General features: G+C 38.0%; 3 protein-coding genes across 3 annotated transcripts; all 3 read right to left on the reverse strand.

The window, feature by feature from the left end:
* Positions 1-1,704: 1,704 nt before the first annotated feature.
* Positions 1,705-3,588, reverse strand: LOC113031513 (rano class II histocompatibility antigen, A beta chain-like). Its single transcript, XM_026183644.1, has 5 exons — positions 3,492-3,588; positions 3,058-3,318; positions 2,360-2,641; positions 2,086-2,243; positions 1,705-1,878 (listed from the first exon to the last, which is right to left on the reverse strand). The coding sequence occupies exons 1-5, from the start codon at positions 3,547-3,549 to the stop codon at positions 1,846-1,848; spliced, it is 792 nt and encodes a 263-aa protein (XP_026039429.1). The 5' UTR covers positions 3,550-3,588; the 3' UTR covers positions 1,705-1,845.
* A 6,399-nt stretch (positions 3,589-9,987) lies between these two features.
* On the reverse strand, positions 9,988-13,436 carry LOC113031517 (H-2 class II histocompatibility antigen, E-S beta chain-like). Its single transcript, XM_026183647.1, has 5 exons — positions 13,284-13,436; positions 12,833-13,093; positions 10,815-11,096; positions 10,588-10,698; positions 9,988-10,341 (listed from the first exon to the last, which is right to left on the reverse strand). Exons 1-5 carry the CDS (start codon positions 13,339-13,341, stop codon positions 10,316-10,318), a joined length of 738 nt encoding a protein of 245 aa, XP_026039432.1. The 5' UTR covers positions 13,342-13,436; the 3' UTR covers positions 9,988-10,315.
* Positions 13,437-13,847: 411 nt separating this feature from the next.
* Positions 13,848-16,470, reverse strand: LOC113031515 (H-2 class II histocompatibility antigen, A-U alpha chain-like). Its single transcript, XM_026183645.1, has 5 exons — positions 16,163-16,470; positions 15,934-16,039; positions 15,167-15,430; positions 14,797-15,078; positions 13,848-14,707 (listed from the first exon to the last, which is right to left on the reverse strand). The coding sequence occupies exons 2-5, from the start codon at positions 16,013-16,015 to the stop codon at positions 14,565-14,567; spliced, it is 771 nt and encodes a 256-aa protein (XP_026039430.1). The 5' UTR covers positions 16,016-16,039; positions 16,163-16,470; the 3' UTR covers positions 13,848-14,564.
* Positions 16,471-18,413: the final 1,943 nt, after the last annotated feature.

Genomic DNA, 18,413 nt, shown 5'->3' on the forward strand with positions numbered 1-18,413 from the left:
ATTAGAGATTTAGAGATTTAGAGATTAATAATATAAAATTTGCTGCAAGAAAGTGACTATTATTCCAGCAAATTGAAATAATAATGAATGAAGTATTCACATGCTCCCATTTGTTGGCCTTCCTAAGACCTTTAGAAATATGATCCTAGCTGTGAATCTCTGAATGCAACTCCCTGATGTATTTATAACCCTAAAACCCTGCAGACCATATTAACACAGTAATTCAATTCTCTCTTATTTATATAGTGCCAAATCACAACAGTCGCTTCAAGGTGCTTTATATTGTAAGGTAAAGGCCGTTCAGTATTCTGGAGAAAACCTCAACAATCAAACAACACCCTACCAGCACGCACTTTTTGATGTCAGGAAGGAAAAGCTCCCTTTTTGTCAAGGTAGCGCTGTGTGGTAGGCAGGAGTAGGACCCAAACCCAGGACTCATAACACAGAGGGATAAAGAAAAGATTTTATTTGCTGTAAAATTCAAACACTAAATACAAGGAAACAAAAACCTAAAACTGGAAACTAGGAATTACAAGGAATCCGAGAAGCACAGAGGAAACACAGCGATGTGGGACAACAGAACAACAAGCAGAGGACGACAGAGGACTTAAATACACAGAAGACAATTAGAGGATGGGAAACAGGAGGGATCACAGCTGGAAGTAATCAGACACAATGAGACACAGGGGAAGAAAAACTGAACACACTGAACAGCAACACAGCTGTCCCCCAACACAGCTGTCCCAAACCATCAACACGGCAACACACTGAACACAGGATGGGAGACTGTCAAAATAAAAAAGGAAACACAGAGAGGGTGAAAAGGATGACGAACTGGGGAGAACACAGATGAGACCAAGACAACCAGAGCACAAAAGAGAACAGGCTAAATGAACAAGAACCTAAGAATTAGAAATACAAATGATTAAACTAGGAAGAACAAGGAAACTGAAACATGATTAAAACTAATTCAAAGAATATAAATTAAACCAGAAAACACACACTGAGTCACAGACCCAGGACCGTGACACTATTAACAGAAAGAAACGTTCAGCAGAACCAGGCTCAGGGAAGCCCATCAGCTCATCGTGGGGCTTCCCTGAGCCTGGTTCTGCTCGAGGTTTCGAAGAAAGAGAAGATAAAAAGGGCAAGTAAAGCACAGGAAGATGGGACAAAACAAAGCCTGTTGCTTTTGTTTGAGCCTTTAGGAGTTGCCATCCTATCTTCTGTACTTAAACAACTAATCAGCATGGCCAGCAGTCTCATCTATAAGACAGTACTGAGGGCTTCTTTAACCCATAGATTACCAAAAATACCCAAAGGAGAGCAGGAGAGAGGCACATAGCTTTGTTTACCACAGGAAAGAAAATGGAAAAACAAAAACTGCTGAGCTTCATAAATGATAAATGATTTCAGGTTTTTGGAATGAAGATAAAGTAGATAAATCAGACTTCTCGCAGATTTCTCTAAATTCAGCTTTGAAACCTGTGGGAATGTCGATATATGAATTGAGAGAGAAAAATTAGCACAGATAACTCAGCGGAGTTCTGTTCGTAAACAGAACTCTGCTGTATATATATATATATATATATATATATATATATATATATATATATATATATATATATATATATATATATAATAAAATTATTTATGATATATATATATATATCATAAATAATTTTATGTATTTCAATCTGAGTGTAAAAGTCTGATTTAATCTCCATCCTTCCATCACTTAACTACTTCAGGGTGGTGGTGGTGGGGCTGGAGCCCAGGTGTCACAGGGTGAGAGGTGGGTGACCTGGAGAGGTCACCAGTCTGTTGCAGGGCATTTAATCCACCTTAAACCTCATTTTTCCCACTATTTAGATCGGCCTGTAGAATAAATAAAAAACAACAGAGTTGAAATTTGTTCATTTTAGATTGCAGACATTTTGTGTTAATGTGTTAAAACGTTAAAGTAAAAACTGCAACTGCTACGGTAACCGTGACAGAGTTAGAAGTGGGAATAATGACTGCTAGAGTGAAATGGGGAATAATCAGCACACTGCTTACATTAACTAATGCAATTACCCAACTTACAGTTTCAGATTTTGTTGTTTGAGGTTTTTTTTGTTTATGTGTCTCACATGTGGCCTTCCTCTTGTAGAAAATAACTCCAATAATTGGAAACACCAAAGCCAGCAGCAGCCCTGCTGCACCAACAGCAATCTTATTCTTCCCTGCTTCAGTTATTGGCACTAAAAACACATTTATCACTGTGTTAGATATACACACTTATATAATATGTCTTATTTTAGAAGGATAACACCAATATGAGTTCTACTGATAAACTCTCCTCCAATCACTCTCTTACCCCAGTCATAAACCTTGGGCTCTGTGAGGCTGGCATGCTCCACCATGCAGCTGATTTTCTCTCCAGGTTTCGATGAAATCTCGATGTAGGAGTGAATCTGGTAGAGCCAGTTTCCGTTGGGTAGTTCATCAGTGGAAGTCACATTAGATGTTGCCTCCTTTCCGTCCTTCAGCCACGTCAGTTTGATTTGTTTGGGATAAAAGTTGTACGCGCTGCACATGAACAAGCCTGGATGTTTGCTATCTGCTGACTCAACTAACCTCAGCCTGACAATGGGCTTCACTGGAGGAAAGAACAGACAGAGCTATTTAATATAAAATGAAATATCATCAGTTAATACACTGATACTGGACTAATAACACTAAGTTTCTGTAATTATTTAGACTACAGTCAGACATGTGTAACAGTGGAACAGATGAAGAGTTTCAGGAGCTGCATTTTGCCGCGTATGTTGTCCTGATTCTAAAAAAAAACATTGCAGGTGTTTTGACGATGATACATGAATGCTTTTCACTAAGGAAATGATCTGAACACTTCTTTCAGCCCACTTGATGAACAGATTCCTGCAATCATTCCCTCATAAAGTTCTTAAAACGTTTTCAGAAAAGCTGCTCTAAAGCATCAAGTTGTTTCTAAAGAGACCCCAGAGTGAGCAGGCTGCTGAACCCTAAAACATCATTAGTTTCAGCTGTGCTCACCTGGTCTTGAAAGAATGTCCAACACAAGTGGGATGTTGGTTCTGCACTTCTCTTTGTTCTTTTTCTCATGTTCCAGGAAACCTTTGTTTTTATTGAGATTGTCTGCAATTTCTTTAGTTTTCTTTGTGTAGCCGACATATTTCCCCAAAGTGCTGTTGTACTGGCCCAGAAGCATCTTATTCAAGTAGACTTGCGCCAGATAAACAACATCATCTTTAGAAGTAAACAGGCAACGGATCACACCGTAACCAAAGTAAGCATCTGTAACACAAAGTCAACAATTAGCCAATATGGAAATGCTCATGTTTTTTTTATCTTCTCACACACAACAAAAGCACCAGTTTAAGGTTTGCTTGTATTTTTATTTCTCTAATGATATCATTGTTGTATTGTTGTAACACAAACAATACAGTTTATATATTAAAGTTACTTACCCGCTGTTGAAAATATCAAGAGCACATGTGGCAGTATCACAAAGTTGTGAGTGTGCATGGTGACGAACACGAAATCACGAATGAAAGTAGCAATCAATCTGATCTTCTCGCATAAGGAAGTGAATCTGCAGCTTGAGTAACAATAAACTTTTTAAAGAGTAGGCGTGGTGCTCTGTGTATGTATGTGGTGTGATTTATTTTCACCCTAACTGCTGGATTTGTGCAGACTGTAAAAACTTGTGTAAAATTTCACCTGAAGCTGGTTTAAACTGTTTTTGAAACCATACAGGAAGGCCGTAACACATCTGTTTGATATCCAAGCAGTGGTGCCTTCATCATGGAAAGAAAAAAGAAGGTTTTTGTAAGCGATAAAAGAAAGAACTGTGCTTGAGATGAATTAGTATTCAAAATTTGCTTCATTTCCCCGCTATGGCAATTTATTACAGTGCAAACAAGGAATTTAGTTCCAAAATCAGAACTCTAGCATATGGTGTTATGTATTTCAAGTTGGAGTAAATTCTTAGCAGTAACGCCCTCTTTCAGTTTAAAATAACCTGAAGAAAAATTACTGCTGCAGGTCTGATATTTGTATCTTAATATTGTGCAGCGAATTGTGTGTATTTGTAGTTTCATGCCTATAATAGATTGAGATATTAGTTTCTTTTAAGTCCTTTGGCAATAAAAGAATATAAAAAAAACATTTTTTTGGAACTTATAAAACTCATCGGTTTTACATTAACCTGAATACCTGCAATATTGTCATTACTGACAGAAGTAAAAACGTCTTTTTATTTTTGCGTTATTCATAAGACTAAATATTTACCCCAGATTCCTGTTTAGGGTCTCTCCAGTGCTCCACGGTGCAGCTGTAAATGTCGCCCTCGCTCAGGCTAAACGTCAGAGTTGAGAACTGGTGGAAGGTTTGATCTTTATTGGGAACATACCGACTGAGCGACACCCTCTCAGACACTGGATGGCCGTTTTTGGTTTAGCTGAAATTGATGGAAGGTGGGTTGAAATGATTCACAAAGCCGATCAGGCTATTTTCAACCCCCAGCTCAACTTCTTCAGCAAGACAGAGGATGCTCTCAGGGGGTCTGTGGTGGGTTTAAAAACAACTAAGATCCATCATATCTTACCAGTTATGTTACATCAAAGATAAATGAAGTAAACAGCAGTAAAACTCATGTACCTTTTTCCTCCAGTGGATTTTTCTGTAATGTATAACACATTTGTTTTCTGTGTTCTCAGATCTCCAGATATTTGACTTGGGTTAATCATAAGATAGGTGGGCACTGTGTATACAACCCCGTGTCTTTTATAATCAACATTAAAAAAGCTCTTCAGCCTTGAATTTACTTAACTTATATCATTGTCAAAACAGGTCACTATTGCAACTGAGAATAAAAACTTAAATAATAAATATATAAATTTATGTCAATAGAAAATTAGACGAACAAGGTTGTTCTGTTTAACTCTCGGGTATTTGGTTGTCTAGAGAAACATCAAAAGACGCCCATTGAAAGGTGAAGTTTGAAGGAATGTCAGGAACTCATTCTTAGATTGATTATTATGACCACAGGGCGCTTCATGTGTGAGTGGCCATTGTCAGGAAATTCAACATTGTCCAATTCAAGGCCACACATTTAATCTCTGTCTGGTCAATGAAAATAACAGACTGATCACACCTTACTTCCTAGGTTCCTTCCTGTAACGGAGACATTCTGAATTTGTCAGTAATTACATAAACAGTTCTTGCATCATCAGCCAGAAATATGAGAAATTACACAAGGCTATGCGTAATACACCACATTCCTCGGTTTTTACCACAGTTTTAGTCCAAAACTTTCTAACTTCCTTGTAACACGTGTGATAAGAATGACTACACACAAGTAGCAGAAACCCAAAAAGCAGAAGTTGGTGTGTCAGGACCAAGGTGTTGCAATCACAGCTGCAGGGTTCGCAGGTCCCTGTGGATTTACTTTGGTAACGAAGTTACATCCAGTCCTTCTCACTAAAATGCACAAAATACTTTGAAACATCCTCATAAACATCTGCAAAGAAGATTTGAATCACTGTTTACCAAACTGCACTGTTTACCTCATAGTTTATGGCTTCTTCTTTTCTGCCTTTGCTGGCATGTTACGGAGTTTGTTTTAACAACAACACATTAAATGCTTTGACAAGTCTCTTTTTACTTCACTAAAACCACTTAGTGAAGGAATTTAAGTTGTTCGGGTTAAACCAGATTGGTTTTTAAAGAGTCTGATGATAAGCTAAAGCAAAAAAATTAACTGTGCCTACGTGAGTAATATCAATAAGAAGATTGGTACTCAAGGTTTCTTAGCAGAATATTACAAAGCATCACACTGCCTCTGCAGGCCCAGCTTCTTATCCAAAAGGTGTCCTCGCAGCTACCTTACTGGCTCTGTCTGTCTGGTAATATTCTGGTTGTAAGGTTGTAAATATTTTTGCAACAGGACTCAGCTCTCTTACTGTGTTATTGAAGAGCATACAGTGAGATTTAATTCAACTAGATAAACGATAACTAGAAAAACTAACATCCGTTTAAATATAAGATTAATTTTTAGTACTTGGATGATTCCTTTGCAGTCAGTAAAGGCCTGAAGTCTAGAATCAATAGACACCAAATGGATTTTCTTTCATTTGAGATGCTCATCCAGGCCTTTACTGTAGCTGTTCTCAGTATTGCTTGCTTGGGGGTCGCTCTGCCTTAAGTCTTGTCTTCAAAAACTAAAATTCTACTACAATTATACAGAATTTCCTGGAGGAACCCACCCGAGGGATTAATAGCTTTATCTAATCTAATCTAAAAAGCATGCTCTGTTGGGTTGAGATCAGATGACTGAATTGATGAAGCTGTTTTCCTGCAGTCTGAGAGCAATGGGCCTTTTGTTAAAATAATATGGTACTGTGAGGTCTGTAAATTTACACAATGTGTAACAAGCGGGAACCACTAGATGTCAGCAGATAGCTGTCAGTTCTGCTTTCTTATCCTAACTATAGTGGCCAATGTAGGACAAACATGTTTTAGTCAGGCAAGAGATCAAAAACACAAAATTTAGAATGCCCCCCACAACAGCTGCAGCTGACCAACGTATTTCCACTACTGTTTAAAAAAAAAACCAAAAAACAAATGCAATCAAGTAATGGTCAGTTAGATAGTTTTCAGTACTTTATGTTTTAATCCCAGAGTCACTTCAAAAACTCTGGCCACCTACCATCTGTAGTGAGTGTATTCAGATATGAAAGTGACTCTGGACCAGATTCACCCCAGAGCTTTTTTGCTATCTCTGAAAGGCTGTCAGTTCACTGTTTATCTCAGTTGTCAATGCCAGGTGAGAAGCATCCACCTGGCATTTACAGTTCAGTACAGAAACAACTTTAGTGAAGGTGACAAATGATCTTATGGCGCTCTGACAGTGGACTCATCTCTGTGCTCGTTCTGCTAGACCATAATATTCTATTACAGCGATTAGAGCATGCTGTAGGTATTACAGATAGTGCTGTGATAGTGTTGTATCATATCTAATGCACTCCAGTTTATTCATGTAAATGGAGAGTCTTCTTCACACACTGAGAGTAATTATGGAGTTCCACAGGTTTCCGTGCTGGGACCAATTGTCTTTACATTATACATGCTTCCCTTTAGGTAGCTCTATCAGAAGGCATAGCATACATTTTCACTGCTATGTGGATGACACCCAGCTTTATCTATCCATGAAGCCAGGAAACACACACCAATTAGTTAAACTGCAGGAATATCTTAAAGACAAAAAGATCTGGATGACCTCTAATTTTCTGTTTCTAATTTCAGATAAAACCAAGGTTATTATACTCTGCCCTGAAAATCTTAGAAATATGGTATCTAACCAGATTCTTACACTTGATGGCATTACCTTGGCCTCCAGTTACACTGTGAGGAACCTTGGAGTCATTTTAGACCAGGAAATGTCCTTCAGTGCACGTATTAAAAAATATGTAGGACTGCTTTGTTCCATTTGCACAACATCTCTAAAATTAGAAATATCCTGTCTCAGAGTGATGCTGAAAAACTAGTTCATGCATTTATTACTTCTAGGCTGGACTACTGTAATCGTTATCCGGTTGTTCAGTGATGACGCGACGAATCCTACTTCCGGGTCTAAAGTAGTCTGCGTTTAATATGGCTTTTGTGTTGTTAACATGTTTAATGTTTTGTATTTTCTTCTATTTGATCTCAAAAAGCTCCTAAAACAGTCAGTGATCCCTGTTGACCTCCCTCAGCTTTTATTACCGCTAATCATTTATTTAAGCTCAGTTTTTAAAACCTTAGGATGTAACTACAGCCCAGCCCATGAATGACTAACCTCGTATTGAGGATGGATTATCTCAGTTGTTCTCCTGGCTGAAGTTTGGTCCTTTTACAGCATCCTGCCATGCGATTACATTTGTTCCTGACCACCGAGAACACTCACGTTAACTTTTATCGAGTGGGAAAAAAGTTAGCTTGTTTATATTATGCTAACATAGCTGTGTTGCTAGCGGTCACGTAGCACATCATTATATACCAGCTAGCCCAACTTCAGTAACCCTACAAACGTCACTGCTGTTTAGTTTTCTGTCTTCATTTATGCTGGAAGTGATAACAGAGCTGTACGTTTTAATTTGTTTCCAAAACCCCGCAGTCAGGACATGCTATATTGTATTTAGATAGAAGCTAGCGAGCTAACTCCCTGCTAACTTCTAACTCCGTTAAATGTCATAAATTCCGTTTTCATGGATGCCTGGATGTTAAACTCAATTGTTACACCTGGTAGAGCAGAACACTGATCATTTTATTAAAGATGAAAGACTTTAGACAGTTTTTCAACTCTCAGTAATGCCATAGTGATCGTTTGATATATGGACCTGCAGCGGAGTTTAGACCCAGACACGGCTAGTGACGTCAGACTGAACAACCGGATTATCAGGATACCCTAAAAACTCCCTGAAAAACCTTCTGTTAATCCAAAATGCTGCAGTACGAGAAAGAGAGAGCATATTTCTCCTGTATTGGCTTCCCTTCATTGGCTCCCTGTTAAATCCAGAATTTAATTCAAAATACTGCTCCTCACATACAAGGTCTTAAATAATCAGGCCCCATCTTATCTTAATGAACCCACATTTCACTCTCGGACTGCGGGCTTGCTTGTGGTTCCTAGAGTATTTAAAAGTAGAGTGTGAGGCAGAGCTTTTAGCTTTCAGGCCTCTGATATTTGGAATCAGTTTCCAATATCTCCAATATTTCCAATAGTTTGTATTCGGGAGACAGATACTATCTATGCTTTTAAGATTAGGTTTAAAACTTTCCTTGTTGCCAAGCATATAGTTAGGCCTGGATCCGGTGTAGACTGCTAGGGGGATTCCCATGATGCATTGAATTGATTGATTGACTGATTAATTAATGTCTTTTGTCCTGTCTTCCTCCCCTCACCCTGGTCGCAGCAGATGGCTGCCCCTTCCTGAGCCTGGTTCTGTTGGAGGTTTCTTCCTGACAAAAGGGAGTTCTTTCTTCCCACTATCCCCAAAAGTGCTTGCTCATAAGGGGTCATATGATTGTTGGGTTGTTCTCTGTATGTGTTATTGTATGGTTTAGCTTTTCATATAAAGCGCCTTGAGGTCACTGCTGTGTCTACTGTAAAAACTTCAGCCTCTGCTGTTGAGACGGACTACACCATGATGCTACTGCCACCATGCTTCACAAACACGAACATCTCTGATTGCTTTTGTGCAGCAACACATGTTCTGCACTGTTTGTCTTTACTGCGACGGGCCCGACTTACTAAACTAAAAAATGACCAGCAGATGGCAACAAAAATTAATATCATATGCATAGATTTAAGTTTTTAATGATTTTACTATTACCTACTGTGATTACCTTTAAAATTCTTAATTCATAACCTTTTTTAGTTAACGTTAACGTGATGACTTCACCACACAACTCAGTTTATCATATATTTTATATATTTAAAACTTATGAAGAAGGCATCATCAATACAATTATGTAGGGTAATATATTTTATTTTATAAATATACCACTTAATACAAAATGTAAAAATAGTGGTGAAAAAAACTTAGTATACCAGTTCTATTTTTCTTTTCCTTTTGAGTTTTTGTTTCATTTTTCCTTTGTAGTCCAGACCAAATTCAGCCCCCTGCTGGGATCAGGTTAATTTTGATATTTCACATCAAATAATCCTTATCCTGCCACATTGCTTTTGAACAACTGGGCCCTACGAACCCAACGGTATCCAGTTCACACTTGACAAAGAAAAGCATGAAATCTTTAAGTTAAAACAGCTGGAACAAGAAAATGAAGAACATATTGCACGATGCAGTTTCACATTAAGTCTATAAATAAATCAGCTTGTTAGAATAACTGAATGACTAGATTAATAAAATATATCTCTTTTATCCAAGCCCCAGATATATATTTTTAACATTTTCAGTAATATTAATAAAACATTTCACAATCAAGTAGACCTTCAAAACAGCAGCATCTCTGTCAACATGAACATTTACAGCCCACACTCTGAGAAATCTAAATAAATTAATTAAATCATTAGTTACATTGTTAATTTAGTTGTGATGTTTTATAAACAAAAGTCTTAAGTCATATGTTTTTTTTTCCTTTTTTTGCTGAATATTTCTGAATTCTCCAGTCTAAATGCACAAATTATAAGTGTCTTCCCAGTTGGCAAACTCAAAATTGACTTTTTTCCATTTGCTGCCATCGTTTCTTAGATGATTCCACCTTCGGACAGTACCTCCAAACAGGTAGATTAACTTGTTGGCACCAATATCCGGCCTATACAATAATAACAAGAAGACAGAGTTAAAATGTATTGGTTTTAAATAACAATAATTTTGTGTTAATGTGTTAAAATTGCAGCTGCTACAAAGTGCGGTAGAGTTAGATGTGGAAATAATGACTGTTAGAGTGAACAGCTTGTTACCTACAGAGCAAGTAAAAGTTATTCCTTAAATGTACTTATATAATTGCTCAGGTTACAGATAGAGACATTAAGGAGGTCACGTTTGTCATGTTTCTCACTTGTAGTGTTCCGCTTGTAGAAAACAGCTCCACCGAGTACAAACACCAAACCCAGCAGCAGCCCTGCTACACCTATAGCAATCTTATTCTTCTCTGCCTCGGATGTTGGATCTGAAAACACATGTATCACTATATTACATTTCTAAACTGTGAATTTAATAAGTCTTATTTAATAACATCATAAACCAGGATGAGGTCCAAGAATAAGCTTCCTTTCACTGTCTTACCCCAGTCATAAAATTTGGGCTCCATGAGGCTGGCATGCTCCACCATGCAACTAATGTTCTCTCCAGGTTTGGGTATAATCTCCAGGTAGGAGTGAATCTGGTAGAGCCAGTTTCCGTTGGGTAGTTCATCAGTGGAAGTCACATTAGATGTTGCCTCCTTTCCGTCCCTCAGCCATGTCAGTTTGATTTGTTTGGGATAAAAGTTGTACGCGCTGCACATCAACATGCCTGGATGTTCACTTTCTGGTGACTCAGCTAACCTCAGCTTGACTGTGGGCTCAACTTGTGGAAAGAACAGACAGTCAGAACGATTTGGTATAAAATTAAATACCATCAATTAACACTGATTAGGCATTGCAGCAATAACACAGTTTCTGTAATGAGCCTTATATCCTTCTCTGGAGCTTCAGTTTTCCTGTAATCCTCTATTCCGATAGAAGATGGCGTGTTACCAGTCGGGCAAAAAGCAAAGCAAACCAATCAGATTTAAATGAAAAAAATTCACAAAGAAAGCACAACAAAGCACCCTCAAGTGCACTAAAGAGTAAACAGTTAAATATGTAGTATTAAAAATTAGGTCTCTGTCTTCTAAGCCCCTGTGAGTAAATTATTTGATAATTGACAAACATATTGATTTGCTCCTATTACAAAGACTTGGTTCCAGCAGATAGTTGAAATTAATCAAACCCCTGAGCAATACTAACTGTGAGAATCCTCAAAGCACAGACCAAAGAGGAGGAGTGGCAGCAATCTTCCACTAAAGCTTTGAATAGATCCAGATTTACAACTTCTTAGATTTCATTTGAAAGCAGAACTCTTAACATTGTAAACTCTAATCGGAAAACTCAGTTTTATTTGCTGTTAACTATCATTCATATGGCCCTTACTCACAGTTCCTAGGTGAATTCTTAGACTTTCTAATTTAGTCCTCAGCTCTAATAAAATAATTATAGTAGGTCATTTTAATATCCATGTATATGCTGATAATGACCGTCTCAAAATTGCATTTAACCTGTTAGTAGACTCAATTCTCTCAAAATGTAAAAGACCCCACCCACCACATTAATCTGGATCGTGTGGGAAAGGTGGCATTAAACATTTAACAGTATTCCCAGTAAAACCCTCTGTTTGATTAAGCTTATAATTTGGGCTGGATCTTTTCACTCGGAACATTCCCTTATTTAATAAACTACGCTGCATCATTGCTTTCAGATCTTCAGGTTTATCTCTGGCTCTCTTCCACATTGTGTCTTTTGTCCTGGCTCTCTTCCCTCACCCCTGACTGTTCAGTGGTTGTCTGTTTTTTGGTATGTTTTTTCGAATTTTCGCTGATATTCCTCGCCATTCTGTCTCCTTGTTTCCTGGTCATGAATTCTGTTAGCTCTGTTGTTTCGACTAACTGTTTTATTTCGGGAACTGCTTTTTCTTTCGTGTCCTCTGAGCTGTTTACTTTCAGTCTAGGGTTTTCTCATTTCTCTAATTTGTCCATCCGTCTTCCTGCTCGTGACCAGGGTTAACAGAGGGACATCTTAATTCCTAAAATGCATCAAGAGGGCTGAAGAGCAGTAACTAAGCACGCAGGGTTGTTTCCTTTATGGAAGTGTTTTCACTTTCAACATTTAAAAGAGATGGCGCACAAATCAGGAGAGATTTTCATTCATCAGTAATTCATCAGTTTGGAGTGTATAAGGAAGTTGAACACAGGGAGGTAATGATAACTCCACACAAATCCACAGGTTGGGTTAAAACTAGGAACCTTCTTTCTGTGAGGCGACAGTGCAAAACACCGCAGCACTGTTAGTAATTTTCAAAAACTTACCAGTCACAGGATTCAGTCACTGATTCAGTCACCAGCAATCTTTTTCTCACGTACTTAAAAAACATTTTAGGGAAAGTCCCTGTAGAGCACCAAGCTGTTACCTAGTGCTTTATTGATATCACAGAAATAAGAAGTGTAACTATCAATGGCTGCTGGAATCTAAAATATCATTAGAGTTTCAGAGTTTTTCTATGCTCACCTGGTCTTGAAAGCACATCAAACACTAGCGGGACGTTGGTTCTGCACTTCTGTTCGTTCTTTTTTTCTTGTTCTAAGAAACGTTGGTTTTTGTTGAGTTCATCTGCAATTTCTTTCATTTTCTCTGTGTAGCCGACATATTTCCCCAAAGTGCTGTTGTACTGACCCTGAAGCACCTTATTAAAGTAGAGCTGTGCCAGATAAACAACATCATCTTTGGAAGTAAACAGGCAACGGACCACACCGTAACCAAAGTAAGCATCTGTAACACAAAGTCAACAATTAGCTGATGCTGAAATGCTCATGTGTGTTGTCTTCTCACACACAACGCAAGCGCCAGTTCGACAATCTTAAACGTTAGCTTGTGTTTACTAAATAACACAAATGAATCAAACGTCTTTTTTATTTTTACTGTAAGACCGATAAACAGCTATTATCTTGAAGTTACCTACCTGCTCTTGAAAATAAGAGGAACACACTTGTTAGCAGTAAAGTGCAGCGAATATGCATGGTGAAAAAATAGGAATCACGAATGAAAATAGGAAGAAGTCTGATCTTGTTGCAGAAGGAAGTGAATCGCCAGATTGAGCAACAGTATTGTTATGCAGGCTTTTAGTAGGCGTGGTGCTCTGTGGGACATGATTTACTTCTATTGTCGGATTTGTGCAGACAGTAAAGCTTTTTTTAAACACAGACAAGCCGTAATTTTTATGTAATATCCACAGTTAACCCTGATTTGTTTGAATTACTAAACACAACCCAAAACAAGTATTTCTCCAGTCTGAAGTTACTAAAAAGATTTATATTTGATTTTATTAAACTTATTGGTTTTGCATTTATCTGAACACTAGCAGGCTAGCAGCTTATATCTATATCTATAGCATATCAGGAAATATGTTTTTATTTATTTGTAATAATACTGATTTTAATGGCCGATGTGTTTATTTAATGGGACATCAGAGCTTTACGGGTTTTGGAACCAAAGATAAAGAGCTGAAAGACAACAGTCATTTTTTTCAACAAAGATTTCTTTATTTTGCTGGTATAGAAAAGAAGATTAAATAACAATCAAAGTTACATAAACAATAAAGGTGGTGTTTGGTTACAGACAAAAATTAGCTTCATTGCCCAGCTATGGCAAACTATATTTATTGTGCATATAATGCAAACATATTAATCCAGTCTTCACTACTTGAGAAAACCTTGTTGCATTTTACTGCTGCCTCCTAGAGACTCTGTTTTAGCACATTTTATTTAAAATTCGTAATAACAAGCTACTTCTCACTGCTTTTGTGTCTGAAGCACAGCCAGCAACTCCATATCTCTTACTTGGCAAACTTTTCTGCCCTTCCTGACACAACCCCCAAGGGATTTGTGTCTCATGCCAGGATCAAACCAGAGATCTTCTGCTTGTTAGAAGAATGTGCAAACCACTACACTGCAGAGCTACTACTGCAGAAAATGACTACATGTTAACTAAAAGTGCTGCAACACCCCAAGCAAACAGCAGCAATTTAAATAAGGAAATAAAAAGTCAAATGGCCTTTTGAATTTCCTGTGTGAATCTGAAACACTTCTCACAATAAAGACTGGATGTGATTAGTGGATACTGTTTCATTACAGTTAATTTTAAACCTTTGGACTGACCTAATTGTTGAATTGTTTATTGAATGAACCATGACTTTGTGCCCCAGTTTTGTTGTTTATTTGTGTGATTTTCATGTGTGGAATCTCTAAGATAGATATTGTTTTTTGTTTTCAAGTCCTTTTACAATTAAAAATGTTCCCGTTGCCACTCCCAGCAGGCCCAGAGTCAGGCCCACTGCACAGAAAACATCCAGTCCATGACTTTCATGGCTTTTCATTATTTCTGTTTCTGCAGAAGAAGAAAAAAAAGAACATAATTACTGACTACAGTAAACAAATCTTTTCATTTTATTTTTATTCATTAGGGCAAATATTTACCCCAGATTCTTGTTTGGGGTGTCTCCAGTGCCGAGTGCTCCACGGTGCAGCTGTAAATGTCGCCCTCGCTTGGAGTGAACACCAGAGTTGAGAACTGGTGGAAGGTTTGATCTTTATTGGGAAAATACCGACTGAGCAACACCCCCTCAGACACTGGATGACCATTTTTGGTCCAAGTAACATTGATGTCAGGTGGATAGAAGTAATTCACAAAGCAGATCAGGCTGTTTTCAACTCCCAGCTCGACTTCATCTGCAGGGTAAAGAATGCTTGCGGGGGGGTCTGTGGTAGGATCAAACACAATTAACATCATCAGATCTTATCAGCAATGTTACAACATGAAGTTAACACAAGAATAAAAATCCTTTACCTTTATCTTCAGGTGGATTTTTTTCCTCTACTGTCCAGTATGACAGAAGTGCTGGACATGCTCTCTTGGCTTTTTGTGCATCGTTATATACATTCAAATTCTGAAATGTTTCACTTGGGTTAAATATAAAATACCGGGGCACCGTGTATACAACTTCATGTCTTTCGAAATCTGTATACATAAGCTCCTCAGCATCAAATTCAAACTGTGCCTCAGTTCTCCCATCAACAAAGCAGGCCACGACATAGGTAATTTCATGTGAAACTGAGAAAAAAGACAAAAAAATGCAAACAAGAGAATAACAATAAATGTATTAGTATGAACAGAATAGAACAGAATAGCCCTTTATTTTCACTGTACATAAAATATAAAGAGTAAGACAGGAGTATTAAATAACAAACTAAAGGAAAATAAAGGAAACATGTAACACATTTCATAACATCAAATCATGTGTTTCCAGAGTGTCCGGCTTGTAATGCAGGTTAACGCATGAATGAACCCAGGTGGAAGCACAATCCTAACCTCATGCAGTGCAGTTAATGATCTAATATAATACTACACAGAAAAATAGGACTGCATCACGAAGAGCAGTGATGAAATACATGCCAGTGAAGCTGGGGTGTTATTGTTAACCTCACAGTAGTATTAGTGAACAAGAAAATTCAAGTTACCAGATGACTTGAGAAGGAGACAAATTGAGAAAATTCAAACATACATTGAATAGTATGAGTTTATAGTAAAGGAGTAAATTAGAAATTCATCCTTACTTTGAGAGAAGACGCAGAAGCTGTTGAGCAGCAGGATAACGAGAGCAGAGCGCCTCATGTGTGAGCTGCAGGTGGCCATCATTGGAAATTCCCCCACTGGTCCAAACTGAACAAAATGCAAACTACGATCTCTTTCAGGGTCAGTTAACAATAAAGCCCAGCTACACCTTCTTAACACATGACCACTGATTGTAATGCAGCAGTCTAACCGGTTGAACAGGCGAGATACCTCAGAGAGATCGTTTGCCAGTAGCTACATAACTTTCGTGCATTCACCGTCATACAGAAAAGTTGCCTCCGAAATTCACATGATGTTATGAAACCATCTTTTCGGCTTTACCGCAGTTCTGCTCCACATTTCAATACTTTCCGGCTTCCTTATCCTGCTGTTGAAGCTCATTCTGAGGTTTTTGTTCTAAGATGGGTCACATGTTTAGTTTCCTCAAAAAAGAGGAACCGTCAAAAAAAAGAAAACAAAACTGCACTATAAGCTGAAGACCTTGCTTATAAACACACACACACATGCGCGCACACACATATGGGTATAAAATCCTTTCCCTCTTGTAGTTTAGAGAGAAAAATCTGTGTCTCCTATACTCCTAAATTGTGGTTCTCATTTAATAATAATGAAACGATGATGGTTTTATCCACGTTAAGCCACAGAAATCTGTACGTTTGAATTTTTTAAGTATACAGAAGTAGTAAAAACCCTGAAAGCAGAAGTGGTGTATAATGAATGAAGTGAGTGTCCACAGTTGCAGGGTTCACAGGTCCCTGTGGATTTCTCATGTTCTCACTAAAATGCCCTGTGTACTTTCAGACACACTGGAGGCATTTCCATTTTTCTTAAATATTTCCAAAGGAGATCTGTAGTGAACTTTCCTTTCACTGCAGTGTTACGTCATGGTTTCTGGCTGCTTCTTCTCTGCCTTTGTCGGTTTTTTGTTGACTTTGATGGAACAGCTGATCCAGTGATTACTGACAAACCTGACTGCAATTAGCCTAAAGTCTGTTCCTTTTTTAAAAAAGTTTACTTCCTTGAAAACATTTCCAAGCAACAGCAGAGTTACGTTTTTAAGTTTAACCAGCTTACAGTGTTTTATAGTGAATAGTAATAAGTTAAAGCAAAAGAAATTCTTATTGGAGCTCTTCATTGAATTTTTTTCTTTATTTTTGGACTTGCTGTTTCAGAACAAAGACATCAAACAAATCATTCCCGAACTATATTTTCGGTGTGGCAGGGTGTGTCATCCTGGACAGAATTCACTGCCAACAGCGAATGTTATTGACTGACAGTAAATGCTCTGCATCAATGTTTAATCTACATTAAGGATCAAAGTAACATCCACATGACTGGTTTTCTGGCTGAATATTACATTGTATCACTGCCCCTGTTGGCTAGTCTTCCTACTATAACGTATCAAGTTTTTACAATAAGGAAATTTGTATTTATGTATGAATTATTTGTATATTTTCTAACTGGGGACAGCTTGTTTTATTTGCAAAAAGCACATTATTTTTCACTCAGCAGCCTTTTTATAAGGTATAACTTACTAGTATCACATCGCCTTCAGAGCTGCTTTAATGTTTGATGGCACAGATGCCTCAGAGAATTTCCTGATCCACCACATACCAAAGGTTCTCTTTTGGATTGACATCTATTCACTTGGAGGCCATTTGAGGACAGTGAACTAAATTTTGTGTTCAAGAAAACAGTTTGAGATGATCTCAGCTTTGTGACATGGTGTGTTATCCTGGTGGAAGCAGCCAGCAGAAGGTACACCATGGTTATACTGTTGGAAAAATATCACAAGCATTGTTACACCACCAGCAGGCTGAACTGTTGATACAAGGTAGGGTGGATCCAGGCTTTCATGTTTTTTACACCACAGTCTGACTCTACCATCTGAATTTTGCAGCAGAAATCAACTCATCAGACCAGGCTGCAGTTTTCAAATCTTCTATTGTCCACTTTTGAGCCTGTAAGAACTGTTCCTGTTCTTAACTGACAGGTGTGGTACTCGGTGTGGGCTTCTGCTGCTGCAGTGCTTTTTGTTTTGCAAACCTCGGTTGTATCGAGTGGTTATTTTAGTTACTGAGGCCTTCCTATGAGCCCAAAGCCATTCTGTTCTCAACCTCTAACATCTACAAAACATTTAAACCCAAAGAACTGGCGCTGATTGGATATTTTCTCTTTTTCAGACCATCCTCTGTAAAACCCCAGAGACAGTTGGAAAAATCTCAGTACATCAATAGTTTTTGAAGTACTCAAGCTGGTTAAATCACCTGTCTCCCTTTTGATTTAACCATGTTTACATGCCTAAGTGCATTAAGATGCTGCCATGTGATTAGTGATTATTATGCCCTTACTGCCCATTTCCTGTTTTCACCCCGCAGTGCTTTACAGCTGCCATTTTCGACATGTGCTGAAGGTTTACCTGCATTAACTGATTTTTGGCCACTTGAGGGCGGTAGAGTAA

The sequence above is a fragment of the Astatotilapia calliptera genome, chromosome 11 (genome assembly GCF_900246225.1).
Source record: "Astatotilapia calliptera chromosome 11, fAstCal1.2, whole genome shotgun sequence".
NCBI classification, from domain to species: Eukaryota; Metazoa; Chordata; class Actinopteri; order Cichliformes; family Cichlidae; genus Astatotilapia; species Astatotilapia calliptera.